This window comes from Vanessa atalanta, chromosome 10 (assembly GCF_905147765.1).
Source record: "Vanessa atalanta chromosome 10, ilVanAtal1.2, whole genome shotgun sequence".
NCBI classification, from domain to species: Eukaryota; Metazoa; Arthropoda; class Insecta; order Lepidoptera; family Nymphalidae; genus Vanessa; species Vanessa atalanta.
Window position 1 is genome coordinate 7,247,359 of NC_061880.1, and position 19,004 is coordinate 7,266,362.

The window sequence follows — 19,004 nt, forward strand, 5'->3', positions numbered from 1 at the left end:
TTTTTTTTAATAGATAGTGTGAATCAAGAGGGAGGATTTTATGCATAATAAATGCATAATATAGTAGAGAAACACTGATAACATTAAAGTTTTCTAATGTAATGTCGTAATACATAAACATTTTTTTTGCGCTTACATTGCAAACGTTGTTTGAACCCTACGAGACAGATTAAAATAATGTACTACAGTATTGTAAACCTTAAAAAGGTCTAAAAAAAAACTCGTTGGTGTATGTCTTTCTCTTAAGGATAACCCACAATAAAAAAAATATACTTTACTTTAAACAAGCAATAATGAATTATTTACGAAGCGATTGTATGAAATACAGCATTAATCCTTATCCAATTAAATACTTTAAATGCATTTTGCACTTAATGTAAATCAATATGGCCTGATTTAAAGCGGTTTGTATTGTCGAATGGCAAAAAACTGTGAACGTTGCATATAAAGACATTCTGTAGTATATTTAGTATCAGCATTGCACCTGTACGAAGCCTGGGCGGGTCGCTAGGATGCTTATAAACACTTACAACTACTGGTTAGTTGTAATTTTCTAAACTTGTATAATTATAATTATTAGAACTGAAGTACAAAAATAATATCGAATTTATAATTATAAGTAATATTAATATTAAAACCACTGTTTCCAGTCAGATTTGAATCGAATATATAATGAGGACGAAATGTATAAAAAGTAGCACGAAATGTGGAACGAAATATCGAGTCTTGTGTAAATAAAGCCAAAGGTCTCCCGGGAAATAAGACACGATGTAAATTGTTTCCCGAAGCTAAGTTTAAAATTCATCGCGGCACCGCGTTGGTGTATTCTAAAAATCTAGTGCGCTAAAATATTAAAAATTAATTTATTAGTGATAGTAAACGGTTAACCTTAGACCCTGGCGCTGTAAGAAATGTAAATCACTTATGATTCTGCTGACAATACTTTATATAAGACAAGGTGTCGTAGATGCTCTTCTGGTATGTTTGTTTTTCCTTAGGGTTCAAGCTTGTTTCATAAGTAATTTCATCAGTTCAATGGTTTGGACGGATATAGACTGTTATTCCAAGTAGCAATGATCTGGAAAACATCCTACCAACAGGTAAAAATTTAATTTTACAAAATAATGTATAAAGCTGTGCATCTATTAATATAAACAAATATTCAAATGATTGTTCTCTCGTTGAAGTTTCGGGAGTAGATATTGTTGGGAAGTTATTTTATTTTATTCAATATTATTCATTTTATAAGACTAGTCTATTGCACATTCCAGTATGGGTTTTGAATAACGAAGATTAGCTGTCTCTGTAAAAAAGGATAGCATGAACTAGTGTTAGATTTTAGATGTACATAGTATCCATATATCGTTTTCTTTAATGATGTTGTGGGAATTGGATTATGTTAGTGAACTGGGTTGGATTGTAATATTTTTAATATATAAAAAGTCTTCAAAGATATAAACAAAAATGGAAAATATTTTACTTCTGTCAATGAAGAATTTAAAAAAATAGTATATAAATAAAATACCCATAAAAATCGTTTTCTCGGAAGTACCAAGCTTCCGAATACGTCTGCTGGTTTGGAAAATTCTCGTCTATCTTAATCTATAATCCGTCAACATCTCTTGCAGTGGTTTAGTGAATTTATGTGTTTTGAAATTTCCTTAGAAACATGTAAATTTTCTTACGAGATTTTTCAGTAAGAAAAAACTGCTAATGAACACTACATTTATATGCTATCTAAGTATATTTTATAACACATTATAGCACAAGGAATTAGTTTTACCACTTCTACCAATTTAGTTTTAGAATTGGAAATACAAACAAACAAATTTTACCTCATTTAATATAAGTGTAGGTGCATGATTACTCGTATTCAAACGTTGATTACTTTAGATGCGTTTATTAAATACTCGAAATAATTAAAATATTTTTGTTTAAATTAAATGTGCTAAGTAAAATTCTTCTTGAAAACAACTATGAGTGGAATTGCTGAGATTTCTCGTTTTGAGAGAAAACGGAGAGACGTACAACTTTAATAAACTCCGAACGCCATCTGCTTGAAACTGGAGAAAGGCCCCTTACACACTAACTACATAAACTAGCTTTATTTAAACCTTTTTAATTAAATTTAAAAAGATACGGCGTCTTACTGACATTATATCAGGTTCTATTCAGATTTTAAAAGTTACAGAAATAATATCCTATCCATTGAAGATTTTTTTTTAAATATTCATCAGAATAATATATTTGTCAGATCGTAACGTGATAGAATTTGATTGATTGAAAATACCAATTTCATATATGTATACGATTTTATGAAACTTTGTTGGTTTAATCAGAGTTGAAATTTTCATGGAATATAATAATTTATTAATGTATTTTTTAAATTCTACTAGTTTTGAACTCCAAAATAAACTTTTTAAATATGAGCAGAGTCGGGTAAATTAACTAAGCGATATACAGATTTATTGTTTTAGATTATTTATATATGTAAATAGAGTGCTGAACTACAAAATAACTATAACAAACGAGCGAACTTTATTATTTTGGTGTGTGTGATTACTAAGCTTGACACTTGGACCTTACTAGTGTACGCACGTAGTGGCCAATGGTTGGCCACAATTTTGCGAAGCGTTCTGCTTTGATCGTCTATTATCTATCTATTGATAGCCGCAAAGAATCAAAGTATAATTAATATTAATAAAAAGTACTTTACATATGTTTTATTCCTTTCTACAAAAATATAATCGAATACATGGATCTTAAACGACGTTAAATCCTTTCTGGTTAGAAAACTAGTGCGTTTTAAAGAGTCGAAGAGAATTGCACTTGGAAATCTTGTATAATTCCTTTGATATGTAAATCCTTCAATCCATAGTGGATCAGAGTAATTTATTAGCTTTACCTGAACAGAAATACCAGTAAGGTTAAAAGGTAACTTACTTACTTTATGTTTTCTAAATAAATTAAGTTATACTTAGGGTGGGTAGGGTTTGAAGGGTGAGTGAGCCAGTGTAACTGCAGGCACAAGGGACTTAACATTTTAATTTTCAAGGTTGGTGGCGCGTTGGCGATTTACGGAATGGTTAATATTTCTTACAGCGCCATTGTCTATGGGCGGTGGTGAGCACTTACCATCATGTGATCCATTTGCTGGTCCATCTACTTATATCATAAAATAATAATAGTAATACCTACGGCAAAAAAATCATAATTATAGAAAATATAACTTTAAATTAACGTAAAATAATTACTTTACATTCTTATTTAACGCTTTAATGGTTCATCTTTGGCTTTGAGATAAATTAAAAGTCACGAGACCACGTCGTTAAAGCGATAACATTGTCAATGTTATTTGAATTTCGATGAATAATTATAATATTTACAAGGCAAGGATCCTTTTATTCTAAGCTAAGCTAAAGTCTGGAAAATCAATACTTCGTTGAGCATAGCGCTCATAGAACGGGATGTACCCTAGAAATGGCACAAGGGTAATCGATATGTATCAACTACTAAAGTCATTGACTAATAATATTTGTATTTGTTTTTTTTATGTCATAGGTGGCAAACGAGCAGGAGGCTCACCTGATAGAAAGTGACTACCACCGCCTATGGACATCTGCAACACCAGAGGGCTTGTAGGTGCGTTGCCGGCCTTTAAGGAAGGAGTACGCTTATTTCTTGAAGGTTTCCAAGTCGTATCAATTCGGAAAAACCGCCGGCGAAAGCTGGTTCCACAGAGTGGTTGTGCAACTCAGAAAATGTCTTAAAAGTTGCGCTATTGTGGATTTTCGGACATCTAGGATGAAATTTTGACGAGATGTCCGAAGGGAAATTCAGCAGCCGGGATTAATCCAAACAATTCCTCGGAAGATTCCACGTTAAAAAATCGGTAGAAGATGCAGAGTTATCCAAGATCTCTACGCAAAGTCAAAGGATCAAGCAGATCGGAAAGGGGTTGATCGATCGTCGATAATTCGAGCTGCTCTACGTTGGATACGGTGAAATGGAAGGAGCTGGTACTGGGGAGCACCCGCCCAGAGGTGAGAGCAGTACTCCATGTGAGGCCGAATTTGCGCCTTGTATGTATTTAGCTTTCGCGATGTGTGTCACTGGAGATGACAGAATTCATATAAAATATAATACTAAATATTATCTTATTAAAGGTCTGTGTACACTACACTTACAATAAAACTCTTATATATATATATATAAATCAATATGTTTCGTCTATGTGGCATTGTATTATACATATATTATTACAAGTCCATTGCCTCGACACATTAGACAAAAGGCATTTTGTTTAAAGTGTTGAGGCAATGGACTTGTCTTGAATTCAAATTAATAAAAGTTCGACAACGGTATGGTTTTCTTTTTAAAGAAATATTCTACCTTTTTACATTTTATGTATGAAACCTTCGGGTTAAATAACCAGTGTTAAATGAGTGAATATTTAAATAGCTACTTTAGTAAACATTACATACTTTTGTTGAAAATATATCTTGTATGCTGTATATTGTGATGTGATTGCGAGTTTATCGTTTTGTTATGAAAATTGTTAAATATTCAAATTTATCTTTGAAGGAAAAGATGAAATGCATTAGCGTAATAAAATGCAACCTCACGACACAATTTTAGAGAGAATAAACATAGGTATTTACTTAGAACTTCAGCTCGCAAAATCTAAGTAGTTCCTCTTGGATACTATTGCATTGAATACAAAAAAGCAATTCATCCATACTATCCATAAATTTACCTTTAAAGGGGAGGTAGAGTCTTCCAAATAAAAAGTCAATTATTAAATTATAATAAAAATGAAAATATATTTGTCAATTTCATCAATGTCTCGAGGTGAATCTTTTTTGCCCAGATCGGTATCGGAAAAGCGGAAAATGCTCTGCTCACTCTGCTCTACGAGGCCAAAGTTAGAGAGCGTAAATTATAAGGACATATTTTTAAATGTTTCAAAACAACGAACATAATGCGAAAAAGCACTCGGTATTATTTTCACATGTCTGTAAAACTTGTAATCGTATGTTAATAATATGTACGCGCACTTACTCATTTGAAATTCGCGTTGCAGAAAAATCTGTGGTCGGACAGAAACTTCCGTCAAGGTTTCACGAATGTAAAATGCAAGAATATAAATCGCAGCTTGTAATTTTGTGGTGCAACCTTTGTCGAGTGTAAGAATGAACTCAAAATTAACTACTAGATGAAAACGCGGCTTCACTCGGCTGAAATAAATAATACCAAACAAATACGGTTTATCATTTATTAATAAGTTGCTGTGAATAACTTTCCATTGAGTTTATCGTACCCCTACACGAAATTATTATTTGGAACACACTTACAGAACGCACCCGTAAACGTCATACAGGGCCGCCCGTTGAACTTAATATATAACGAAATTTGTTGATTATACAAAATTTGAATATGTTGTCGACTAAAAATTCATATTTTTTTAACGATATATTTATTGTGGATAGGTTTCGATTGGGTCTATCGTAGACCTGTACGAAATTATCAACATAGATATATCATATAAAGTCGTGTACGAAACGTTTTGTATGAATATGAATTATCGCAAGGGTCACATCTGGATGTGGAAGTTATCGAGTCGCATTAATACTTGATTAGTTTTCTGATTTAATATGGTTTCAAATTATTCTATGGATTTATGAAGATTAAACTTGATTTAACCTCAGTGGAATAATCCACAAATTAAAGCGACTTACGTAAACCCGGTGCATTTGGTAGCCATTATATTATACCTTTATTTATACTATATTTGGCTATAGAGCCATTATATTATATATGCTCGCTAGTAATTTTAAATTGTAAGGGTCTATTTGAATCGAATTGGATTTTACTGAAGTATCTGACTTAACTGGACAAGAAACACACAAAACTGGTATTAAATATATGTCCACTATTCATCTCGAGCTCAACAATCAAACTAAAGACATAACGCTGCTGTTCCAAGGCTCTGTAGACAATATAACATACTCTCTAGAAATAATAATGACCTCGATATTCACAGTGTGTCTCACTAAACTTTTAACCTAATACTGTGATAATAATAAAAAGTTTAATTAATAATCTTATTCTTAACTTAAAGTTTTTATTTTTTTATTTTATTTTTATTGCTATGTATTGTTTTTTTTTACTTTTTATCTTAATTGTATTTTTTGAATAAAAATATCTTCAAAACTACTGTGATATTACTTTATTTATTCTTTAATTATAAACAAATTAATTTCTAGCACTTAATAAATTATAGAACAAAATTCACTTTTTTTTTACTTTTTTTATATACAATAATTCTAGCACATTTTCTCGAGAATCGAAAAATAAATGAATCACTTATAAGTATATAATTTTAATAATATGTATTCTTATTAAAACACACTTATATATTAAACAAACATAGGAACTTTTATCTATACATGTAATACTGTTAATGGTCGTGTTTGTTTTAATAAATACTCTTTGGATTTTTTATTGTCGCAAAACAAGATTAAATAACATAGAAAAAAAAATTGACGGCGCATAAAATACGTAGACATCAATAAATCAATTTTAATAAAACTTATTTCATCGCTATTTTCAGGGTATCAGCCAAAGCAATATATTTACGTTCTGTTGCATAAGTGACCACGATGTTTTTAAGTTATTAATCGCTCAGAACAATACTAAATCAAATCAAATTATACTTTATTTAAGTATTACCTCTACAATGCTTTTGAGACAACATTTTGATAGATTATATTGAAAAGAAACGGTAATAAGTTCCGTAGTTACTATGTCATAAGTTCAGTAGCTCTTTTCGTACAGCCATATTCATAAAATGAAATATTGTACATCCTGCCTGAAAATTAGTTTACTAACGTGTAATTTAAATTAATTAATTGGCTAAATTGAAATATCTGTAAATTTTTATTATAGAAACGATTATCTTGTCCCGGGATTAATTATCTTTGTAAAGTCTGAAACTTGATATTTTAAGCATTAGCCGCCTGTAAATTTCCCACTGCTGGGCTAAGGCCTCCTCTCCCTTTGAGGAGAAGGTTTGGAGCATATTCCACCACGCTGCTCCAATGCGGGATGGTGGAATACACATGTGGCAGAATTTCGTTGAAATTAGACACAAGCAGGTTTCCTCGCGATGTTTTTCTTCACCGCCGAGCACGAGATGAATTATAAACACAAATTAAGCACATTAAAATTCAGTGGTGCCCGCCTGGGTTTGAACCCGCAATCATCGGTTAAGATGCACGCGTTCTAACCACTGGGCCATCTCGGCTCAGCTTACCTTACCTTACCTAGTATTTAAATATATACGAATCTAGTTAAAGAGTGAGCGAAACGAAAGTAAAATAAATCGATTCGTTATATTCGATTATAATAAAGCTAATGAAAGATCTGCAATAATCTTGCCGTGAAATTAGATCAACTTAATTTCATTGCATTATTACGGATCGGAAGCTTTATGGGCGATTTGGTGAATTATTGGTTAATTTGTGTGAAAATCTGATGAATTCTAACGCTTTGACTGACAGACAGACGACGTTCTATGTATACTAGTGAACTATTAGTATCCACAGTTTATGAAGTTACGAATATAGAACTGACGTTTAGATTTTTGCTTATAAATAGAAGTCAGATTTAAATCATACAAAATGTATTTACGCTATAATTAATAAAAATAAAATTTTAAGTACCATAAGTTTATAATAAAGCATTAAATGTACAAAGAAACGCATAAAATTTCAATATTTCATAATATTTTTAATATTAGGTTAGGTTAGTGTGTTTATAAATTACTAACTCAAATCTGGCCGTTATATTAAAAACGATATGCATCTTTCATAAATATAAACTAACGATCCTAACAGTTATCCGTTAAAACACACAAACCAAAATTAATAATAGCTACCACTACGTTGAAATTATTAAATTAAATTACCGACACAGCTTGCAGAATTAGCATATTGAAATGGTTAATTCGGGGATGAATGAAGGTTTTTGTACGTTGAAGTTCCGTAATCTCTTGTCCGTAATTATTTGAAACTAATTCCCTGCTTCTAACAAACCGTAACACGATGACATATGCAGATCATACAAAAACTCTTAAACTCTAAATACGTATTAATAAAACCTTAAAAAATAGATGTACAAGTTAGTAGGTAATTTTAAATCTGTATCTATGTTTAATCATTACATTAAATACATTACATACATTAGCAGGCTGTAAATTTCCCACTGCTGGGCTAAGGCCTCCTCTCCTTATGACGAGAAGGTTTGGAGCATATTCCACCACGCTGCTCCAATGCGGGTTGGTGGAAATTCATGTCAAATCATGGCGTGATTGATTAAAGCCTTCAGTTGACAACACTGATTTTAGTAACAACTTCTAAATGAAGATTGCACAATTTTTAAATACCGTGCGTGAAAATGGCTCAATGTATTTTGTTTTAGCGCTGTTTTAGTAAGATTTCTTTATCCTTGATAAGTTTAGATATTGTTCTGAGATGAAATTAATCAAAACTTAAATTTCGTTTTTAGCGATTTGAAAGTTATAGGATCAATCCTAATGTTTTTGTGGTTGTTTTTCTCTAAACTCAACAACAAGTAAATGGAAAATCGTTGAGATAGAATATTAGAAATAATGTTTTGAAAACAAGTTCGTAGTAAATATATTAAAAGTCTATGTCTTACTGTGGTCATTTCCTTATTAATTACAAAAACTATTTAAAATAATATATATAAAACAATGAATATAAAAATATCGTAATAAAAATGCTAGGTAATACATTTAAATTAAAACAATACCCAGGTTTACTTAAGGTTATGTTAACTTTGAGAAAGTTATATTTTATTATATAGAAAATTTTATTAAAAATTAAGCGTTAATTATCACAATTCAAATCAATAATTTATCATTATATTAATTTATACGTATTAATATTGTATTTATATTCAACTGACACTATAAATATGACGTCCGAATATTTTAAATATTTTTGTCTTCACAAATTCCAGGTTCTGGAGATATGGTGAGAACATTCGAACCAAGTTTCTTCTCTTCGGCGAGCTGTGGATGGAAAAAGATTTACATTAACACTACATATAGTGTAAGTAATGTCTTATATATTATTTATATAATTTCTCAAATATGTTCTTTTCGTTTTGGGTTTAGTTCTTCTCTTGACCATAATGATGTAGACGATGACTCTCATGGCCTATACACCTTCCAATCAAAACATAGTATACAAATGTGTTACAGAAATAAGCTGAAGGTTCCCTAGACAATGTATTGTTCAATATGCTGATGTGAATAAATAAATATTGTGATAGATATTTTAGCAGCAAAAAGATAATAATTACGAAAACATATGTGAGTTTGTTAATTTACATATTTCTAGTACTTTCTTTAAAAGATTATTCAATAATTATTGTAGAGAACAGTCGGTTTAAATGCAACTTAAATTACACTTTACACATTATGTCCACACACTTTGGCAATAATAGATTGAAAATTGTTGATAAATCCTGACTGCATCCTTCCAGTTAAATTGAACTCAACGTAATAATAATTACAATTTGTTACGAGAATAATATTAAGTAATTTATTAAGAAGTTAGTTCGTAAATTGTAGCGTCGAGACGTCTTATAAAATTCGTTTTTCTTAATCTTTTACTAGTACGAATTATTTTATTGAAATTTGAAGAATATATATTAATAACATTTTTGATTCTTATATAAAATGCTTACTGAGTCTTTATGAGATTTCATCATTTTTTGGGCTCTTTTCTGTGCGGAAGCCGCGCGTTGTTGGAGAATCTAAAAATAACAAAACAACTATTAATCCTTTGATATCACTGGTGAAAAGTTATTGCTGGTAGTATTAAATCGAAATATCACACAACTCAGACTAGACCTTTTTCATTAAAAATGAGTAGGCAGACTAACATTACTTAACGAATACTACAGTATCCGACGTCAATAAACGAAAACTATCCTGTCATCATCTTACGAAGGCTATAGTCTCTGGCGTAACTGTTGACGGCACACTTAAAAGGCCTTGACTTTACTTAACAAAGTCAACAGTCTTTACCATCACTGAATGACTACTATCGTCTCTGACATCACACAAATAAGACTTTAACGTCATTGAACGAAGATTCTGGCACTACTTGATGAAACCTAACCAAATTGATTACAATCTTATTTCATAATAAAAAAAACGCAAATATTATTGTATTATTATATATTTTTTCTTTGATATATTGTTTCTTGTTTAAGCTGATACATTAAAAGCCACAACAACTGTCCCGTTTATTAGAAAAGGAAGGTAACATATGTGACCATAAAAGAGCTATTACTATTGTGTATCTCTTTCGTAATAAAGAGATAAGAATGATCCTAATCGCAAGATTAACAGTTTTCCTCTATTCCATTTTCAAACCCTCTGAGGTATTTTGTTATCAAAGATTATTTACTTTATTTATGAGACACTAAAGTAAAAAAATCTGAACGATTACAATTATTACCGTTAGTCTTCTTTGTTCGGCTTCAGCAAGTTTCTCCTTGATGTCTGGCAAGCTTATATCAGCACTTGGCGGTTGGAGGAGTCTCTGGAGATGGGCCGGTGGTGTGCTAGTACGTTTGTTACCATCAAACTCTTCTATAGGTATTTCATATGCTACGGCTAGAATGACGAAGAATACAAAACTATTACGCTTTATTAGTGACTCATTATATTTTTTTCAAATGTTCTAAATGACAAACTAGGTACAGTTAAAATATTATTTGTCTGTAGTATAAGGATTTTGTGTAGTGATGTTTTGATCACTTTTAGCCACGGTGGCAGACCGATAATATTCAAGTGCAAATGCAGGCGTATTTACTGCTCCCTTATTCTAAAGATCTGACGGAATTTCAACACGACCAAAAAAGTTTAGGCAAATAAAGCAAATTACATGAAGCCATTGGTTCGTCACCAATGGCTTTATGTAATTTGTAAGGTACCGGGTTATAAGCACAACCAACTATCTGACAAAATAGATATCTGAGAAAAGCCTAATATGTTTTTGGCTTGAAGCGGTTTGGTCTTATGACCAAATGGTGGTGACAGGGGCTTTAAACCTAACCACTCAATAGACTAGACAATCAATCATTAATTCGTTAGATACACTGTATAAGCATCTATCTGCATGATGGCATAAAAGTCAGCAATAGACAAACTGAGTCGTGTAGTGGGGACATATCTTGTCAGGTGAATCATAAGATTTAGGTATTTTTATGTTTAATTTTTACCAATATATAAACACATTAGCTGTGACCGCGACTTCGTGCGCGTTTGAATTTAAAAAAAAATATTGTTCCTTAGTTACTCCTTATTACATCGGCTATCTGCCAGTGAAAGTCCTGTCAAAATCAGTCTACCCGTTCCAGAGATTAGCCCTAACAAACAGACAGATAGACAAAAATTAAAAATATATATAGTTCTGTATATGTATGTGTATTTAGTAAAAAACCGTTATTTTAATATTACAAACAGACACTCCAATTTTATTATATGTATGGTAAACACATATAAAATAATTCGCATTTGTTGTATCACGCGATTCGTAATTATTAAGACAATTTAATCGTCTTTAAAGTAATTTAATGAAATCGCGACAGTAGCGTTGATTGATTACTACCAAAATATTAGTAATAACACTTACGAGGCTTCGGCTTGGTTGGTGTTTCTGGCAAAATAACGGTTGGCAAGTCGTCGTTGTGGTGGTCATTAGCATCATTGGCATTTGTGCCGTTGCCGTTCACCGCTTTTCCATTTCCATGTGCGCTTTCCGCCGGTGCGACCACGTGACCCGAGGAACCGCAGCCCATTTTGATATTTCATATATTTCAATTATGTTATAGTATGCACTCAAAAGTCTTATAATATTAACAACACTACAAGTCTTTTTAATTAAAAAAAATATATTTCTATCTGTTGTTAAATTTTAAAACGGAGAGCAATTTTGAATACAATTTTTCCCGAGATCGTGGAGACAAATATCAGGCTACATATACAGCATAAATACAGTTAAAACATTTTTTTAAGTAGGTCAACGTAGACGGCCAATATCGGAAACTTTAATTTGATTAAAATGAAAATTATTGAAACTAGGTATCATGTGACTGTACCACATCTGCGTTAAACGAAAGTCTGACAATGCACTGTTACAAGACAGTATAACCTACTTCTTATTCTATTGCAACGCCAAATTTGGGATATAAGGTGCGCCTCTTATGCCTTTAATAACACTGGCTTACTCACCCTTTAAGCTGACAGAGCAATGTAGAGTAGAACTGCTTAGGGTTGGAATAATTGGGTTGTGTTCTACACGGCCGGGCCTTCAAATAGCCTGACCAAAAAATTAGCGAGAGATTCTCTTCAAAAACCATTATTTAGCCATCGCCACGTTGGCTTGAAAAAACTCTTTCTTTTTTGCAGTATAACAAAAAAGTTTGTATATATATTTTTTTTTATATTGTTAACTTTATTATATTAGTATACTACCAAAATTGCATACATTTAATATCTATACGTTTTACTATTACTCTCATTATATACAAATTAAAAAGTAAAAAAAAGAAAGGCCATTTTTTTATTTCTAAAAACCTCAGAACTAAGCAATTTAAATTTCGAATAAAATGTTTTGTGACAAAATCAGCCAGCTCAGCATAACAGTCGGAACAGGGTACTGTTTTAGCAAGTTTTTATGACGAGGTTTATAAATGGAAAATTCCAAAACTAAATAGTTTTATCAATAGCTATTGAAAAGCGGGTCATTTATTGAAACCTGTGTGTCGAATGTTATTAACCTGTCCATGAGACATCGTACATTGGTACGTGGACGACCCAGATTCAATGGAAAAGAAAAGCGGTGACTTTATAGTACATCGTACAGACGTTTTACATTAACCTAAAACTAGTACGAATATAATAAAGAGGTAAATTTTGATAGTAGCCGTTGTTAGTTCACATAATTTTTAGGTGAATAATCTCATCGATAAATAATTTTGAATTATACTTTCGGACATACTTTAGGACGGATCGGACGGGATTTCGTACATTTAATAATGGATACATATACATATAATGGTGACGTATGTAGTTTATTATTTAAACTTAGTAAGAAAGAAAATTCGGGACACTTACCACGTGGACACTGCCAAAACAATAACAAATACATTTTACATTGAAATAAAACTAGTTTTTAACGGATTTAATCGCGTATATTAATTATTTTATTTTAACATCCCGACGTTTCGAGCACTTTGCAGTGTTCGTGGTCACGGGATGTTAAAATAAAATAATTAATATACGCGATTAAATCCGATAAAAACTAGTTTTATTTCAATGTGTAATAATCGCGAAAATCTAAGACAGCAAATACATTTTACCTTTAAATATATGCAATAGTATTCCAATAGCGGAGTTGTCTGTAGACATTTAAAAGATCAACGAAATGATCTCGCAAATTATTTATAAAAATTGAGAAATAATGTGTTGTAGGTAACCTAACTTAACTTTATTTATTATGTCATAATAAATAAAGTTAATAACATAACTTCAAAATGACTGCGGAATTTTTGATGGAGTAAAAGCATACATAAAGCTTAAATAAAAGTATTTTTAAGTCATAAATATTGTTTTATTTCATTTTTTGATGAAATTGCATTGTAGATTGTTTTTGTACTAATTATTTATTTTTTTTCTCTACAAGGCTCTATCTTTTGTGTTTCTTTAGTAGAGGAAACTTTGTTAATGAATTAATTGATTTTTTATCTAAAATACCTGTTCTAACATCTCGAATTCTGGACTATCTCATGTCCGATAGTGTTTGTACAATAATATTTATTTAAGTGTCATTGTTAAAAATATAAGTTAACTATCATTTTATAAATATAATAAAATAATCATTATGTTTTTAAATATGATATCAACATAAGACCAAAACACATATTATTCATTGTTTGAACCTTTGACAAGATCAAGCATCCTTGAAAGCATCCTTGAGTAATTTTAAATACATTTATGTATAGGTACACTATTTATTATTTTTATCACTTTTAACTGACAGACAAAAAACCTAAATGAGATTTCTCTTTGTATAAGAAATCTTAAATTCCCTTTCGTAATTTATCTTCACTTCGTTTTAACTTCGTAGCAATAAGGAAATATCGATACTCAATCGTATTTTCTTTATTTACAAGATGGCCGAGGTAATTCTTTGACGTCGCGGCGTGGGTCTTTTTTAATCTGTAGCAGTTCAGCCTATCAATTTATTCACTTGCAATATAATATTGAATATTAAATAAATCAATGACATGAGGAGATATATAGATATAAGTTATAATGGTAGGCGAACGTGAATGATAAGCGGTCACCACCATCCCTAGACATTAGCTCTGTAAGAAATATTATAAGAAAATATATAATAATGCCCTTCCAACCTTGGGAACTAAGATGTTATGGCCGTTGTGCCTGTTGTTACACTACTCCTCTCCCCTTTCAAACCGGAACACAACTATACTAAGTATTGCTGATCAATAGTTGGTTCCTAATCAGACGGACTTGCCTTGCCACAAAAATATAATAAAGTTTACAAGCTGCCGATAACCTACCGATTTCTATTTTAAAGGCTTATTTTCGGTTGGGTTGCCAATAAAAAATGGCCGATTGATCAAGTATATAGTAAGTCCGCCTTTTATAGTACACAATAAAGTAATTCTAAGCATTTTTTGTACTATTATTAGTGGTGTACAATAAAGTTCAAATAAAAGCGGAAAGCAATCACTAATTCCGACAAGAATCCGTTAAAAACCTTTACCATCAAGAAAAATAAATTAATATTTTTTTTTTCAATTCAATTTATATGTTCTTCATATACAAATCTACGAATATCCAAGAAGAAATAAAATGTAAAAGAAAAATTCTTGCATAGGCCATGAAATTTCTGACGGAGTAGAAATGAAATAACCCATTTAAACCGTTAGTTGTCGTTTGTTATGTAAGAGGGGACGGAGGGTACTTTTTGTGTCAACACATCCATCACTACCATCTGCACTGAGCGTCTCAATTTATCCCATAAGGGATTTTCTTGCAGAGTTATAAAAACTCAATCGGTACCAAATTAAAGGGAGTAAAATTAAAGGGAGGGGAGTAAGCACAATTAATTGTTTCTTATCGTATTAAAGTGTTAGACAGTAAATTCTGCCTATCGCGTAAGGGACGTTATGTAAACATAAAAAAAAAAATTATTAACGAGCAGAATGGTCTGGTCAATAGTGTGTTCTTTATATCATAATGAAATGTTCATTAATGTTCTTAATTTGTGATTGTAATATAGTGAGGAAAGCTGCGCGCAGTAAATGAAATTCTGCAGCATAGGTGCCTATTACCAACAGTGACACAGCGTGGTGATATAAACTCTAAAATTTTTTAACTAACACTCACCCTGGCTCTCGTCCAAAATTGTAAAAATTATGATTAGTTAAATATAGTCAGTCAGTTGCTTGTTTGAAATACTCATGTAGCATAGCTCAAGCTTACTCAAGACGCGAAAATGCAGTGGAAATGACTTTAAACCTAGTACGATCTTTATATTTTATATTCAATACATACTTTACTATTTTAATTGATCGTGTTCTGAATTGATAAAAATAAAAATTATTGACTTTATTTTTTTTTTAAATAAATATAAGTTTGTCTATTAAAACATTTCTAAGCAAATTTGTTATGGTCATTTGTTTATGCAGTAGTGTTTATGTCGCGTTCTCGTAATATCGATTAAAACTACAGCGTTGTACTAATATCGATTTTACCGAATGACGATTAAATAAAGTTCTATATAGATTGAATCTCCGATGTATTTAGAGTAGGTAATAACAAGTTTTTATTCAAAAGCATAGCTTGTAACCATAGATTATACACCAACCGCAAGTACCGAAGTAAATTTGTTTATATTTTATTAGGTATTCGTATTTCATACACAGATTAAAAATGTTAGTATTAAAACTCATATCTAATGATATGAACATTTAAATTAATATAAAAATGAGAAAAAATAATTATGTGAGGAAGATGGTGTCTTACTTTAGTAATTTTCACGGTCACGGGGGCCTATCTCATGGGAGACTGCGAGGGAGCGAATATAGCGCATAGGTGCGCAAACACAGATTAGAAAACAAAAATCGCATGATTTGAAAAAAAAACGAACGTGAATTTTTAAAATATAAAACATTAAATATTTATAATTGATACATTTAAAAAAAAAAAAACTTTAAATTTGAATACTTTTGTCTGGTTCCTGAGATAAGGCTCTTTTTGCCTAATGTTCCTTTTCTACTTCAAATAAATAAATGTTGCTATTAATATATCACCATTTATAAAGGTTAATCGAAAGTCACTATCGTCGCTTTCAATAAATAATTCATATTACACTCTTTCACGGTTTCATCATGCTTTTAATTAATTAATGAATAATATATCAGTGACGTCATAGCGGATGCATTTCACCGTGAGATACAACACGCTTTCACAACTGTACTGTTTTTTCGTATAACATCATCAAAGTGGATGAAATTCTTAAAAACCAACATGTAAAATTGTTAAACATTACATTCAAAAACATAAATCATCATATATGTTTTTTTTTATTTATTTTTAGGTTTCAGTGTTCAGTCGATTTAATTTTTTTTTTTTATTATTGATATCAGAACTCTTAGAATAACATTTTACAAAACTGTTATGTTAATAAAAGGAAAATCTACTGGAATATATTTTATAGGAAATACCAAAAAGAACCGCTGATAAACTCAGCACTTACTGATTGGAATTGCTTGGAATCGTATTTTGTAAGTGTAGCAACCACCGAATCTGTTGATTAAAACTAGAGATGATTAAGACAAGACTTAAACTAAAATATGCCCTTGGATTAAAAAAGTTACCGGGTGGAGCCAAGAAACAATAGTTTCATTGATTAAATATAAAAAAAAGAAAATTTGTCTTAAATATTATTTCTCGAACGATTAGTAACATGTTTCAGTACGTATTTTTATTAGGGATGTTTAATTTGTCGGCACATACTTTGGTATCGATTTGTCACTTTGATGACACTACACTTGAAAATGTTGAACAATATACCGAACAAGAATCAAACGAGTGACCCGTGCACTCCCACTCGCATCGAGAACGCGACTATCCTTTCGATTAATAATGGTTTTATTTTCACCATACATTTTCAGGCGTGTATTATTTTAATGTAGTGCGCTTAGCTTCTTTCGATCCTTGCTCTATTTAAATAATTCAGTTTATGATTTTTTTACTAATAGAAAAAAATACGACTATATTATTTGATTATCTTTTAATATAATAGATACAGCTGCAAAATCTAAAACTTCAGAAGTAATATAATCACTTACTATCTTGTATCTTTTTGCCTATTAAATATATTTTGAAACGAATAATCTTATAAGGAAATTAATCTTAAAATTTATAAATTCATGAAAAATAAATGTAAATTGTTTTAAGAACTTTTAAAATTGAGTTTGAGTTTTAATTCGTTCAATGTACAAGAGGCATCGGTCGTACTGCAAACAGGATTAACAATGCTTACACAGAAATTACAGGTCGCTGTAGCCGACACCCCACAGCTATGTGGCGAGTTGACAGCGGTGATGTGGAGTCGAAATTTTGTTACATTTTATGGAATTGAACCATTGATATTTTTTGTAAATATACGAGAATCCTAGCAACTAAAGTCTTTGAAACATACGCAAATAAATATTTAGTTTACATGTTCTACCATTTGATTTTAGTAAAGAAACATTAGCTTCTTAACAAAAAATATAAAAACTCTTAAATGAAGCCAGAAATGTTGAATGGTTGCAAACTTTGAATCCATGTTCGTCGTATCACAATAAGAAACAGTGAGATCATTATAAAATAGAGATTTTTTGATTTTATTTTATATCAGTTTCTGCCCGCGTCTTCGAAGCACAGGACTTTTATTCTTAATTTACCCACTTGTAAGGGGCGAAATCGGGATTTAAATATGAAAATTCTTCAAATTTGAAATTGAAAATGTTTTGTTTTTTTTTTTTTTATATTTGAAAGCTTATAAAGTTTTATTTTAATACAACCCAATAGTAATTAATTACAAAAAAAAAGCTAAACTCATTTCAGTAAGGTAAAGCCAAGTCATAAATCTTCTGAACAAAAGTAACATTACGTTTTCCATCATTAAAATAAAAGGAACCGCCAGAGAGGAGTTGGTTACAAATTGACTCACCGTACCAATGACCTCAATTTTCCAAGAAAATTTTCAAACTTCCGTCTCCAGCCTCGCTCCGAACAAGTTTCATTGGATTCGTAACGGAAAGCGATATTCAGGATTGAAATTCTTCAACGAGTTATGAAATTGCCGACAGTATTTGCTTTTGTCAAAAACGTGAAGATATTTCAAGAAAAGTTTCAGTTAATATAATTTAATAACGTAAGTCTCATTATTAAAATCTCATATAGTGTTCTCTCATATAGTCTTATATCGTTTTAATAATCATTAACTTGACTTAAACTGAATAGTCTATCTGACTCTTCGGTTCTAAGATTGCAACCGGCAATTTTACTAGGACATTTGAGGTTAAATGACCGGACATCATTACTAAGAAATAAAAAATAACTCATTACATGTCAAATTATTTAAATTAGATTCTACCGCAAATATTTTAGACTTAGTGTCTAGTAAATAAAGTCTAACAAAAGCCACAGACACCGTCTAATTTGCCCGGACACTTATAAAAAAAGCCTAATTGGCTTTATCCGGATGCCTGGCTATTTGCCCTATTTGTACCAATTTTTCTGTCAAAATTTAATGTAATAAAAGTATTACTTTATTAAGAGAGGCAATGGTCTTGTTTAATACGGCTACGATTATATT

General features: G+C 30.9%; 1 protein-coding gene across 1 annotated transcript; it reads right to left on the reverse strand.

Moving 5' to 3' along the window:
- Positions 1 to 9,016: 9,016 nt before the first annotated feature.
- On the reverse strand, positions 9,017 to 11,901 carry LOC125067084. Its single transcript, XM_047675463.1, has 4 exons — positions 11,736 to 11,901; positions 10,557 to 10,714; positions 9,778 to 9,846; positions 9,017 to 9,097 (listed from the first exon to the last, which is right to left on the reverse strand). The coding sequence occupies exons 1-4, from the start codon at positions 11,899 to 11,901 to the stop codon at positions 9,017 to 9,019; spliced, it is 474 nt and encodes a 157-aa protein (XP_047531419.1).
- Positions 11,902 to 19,004: the final 7,103 nt, after the last annotated feature.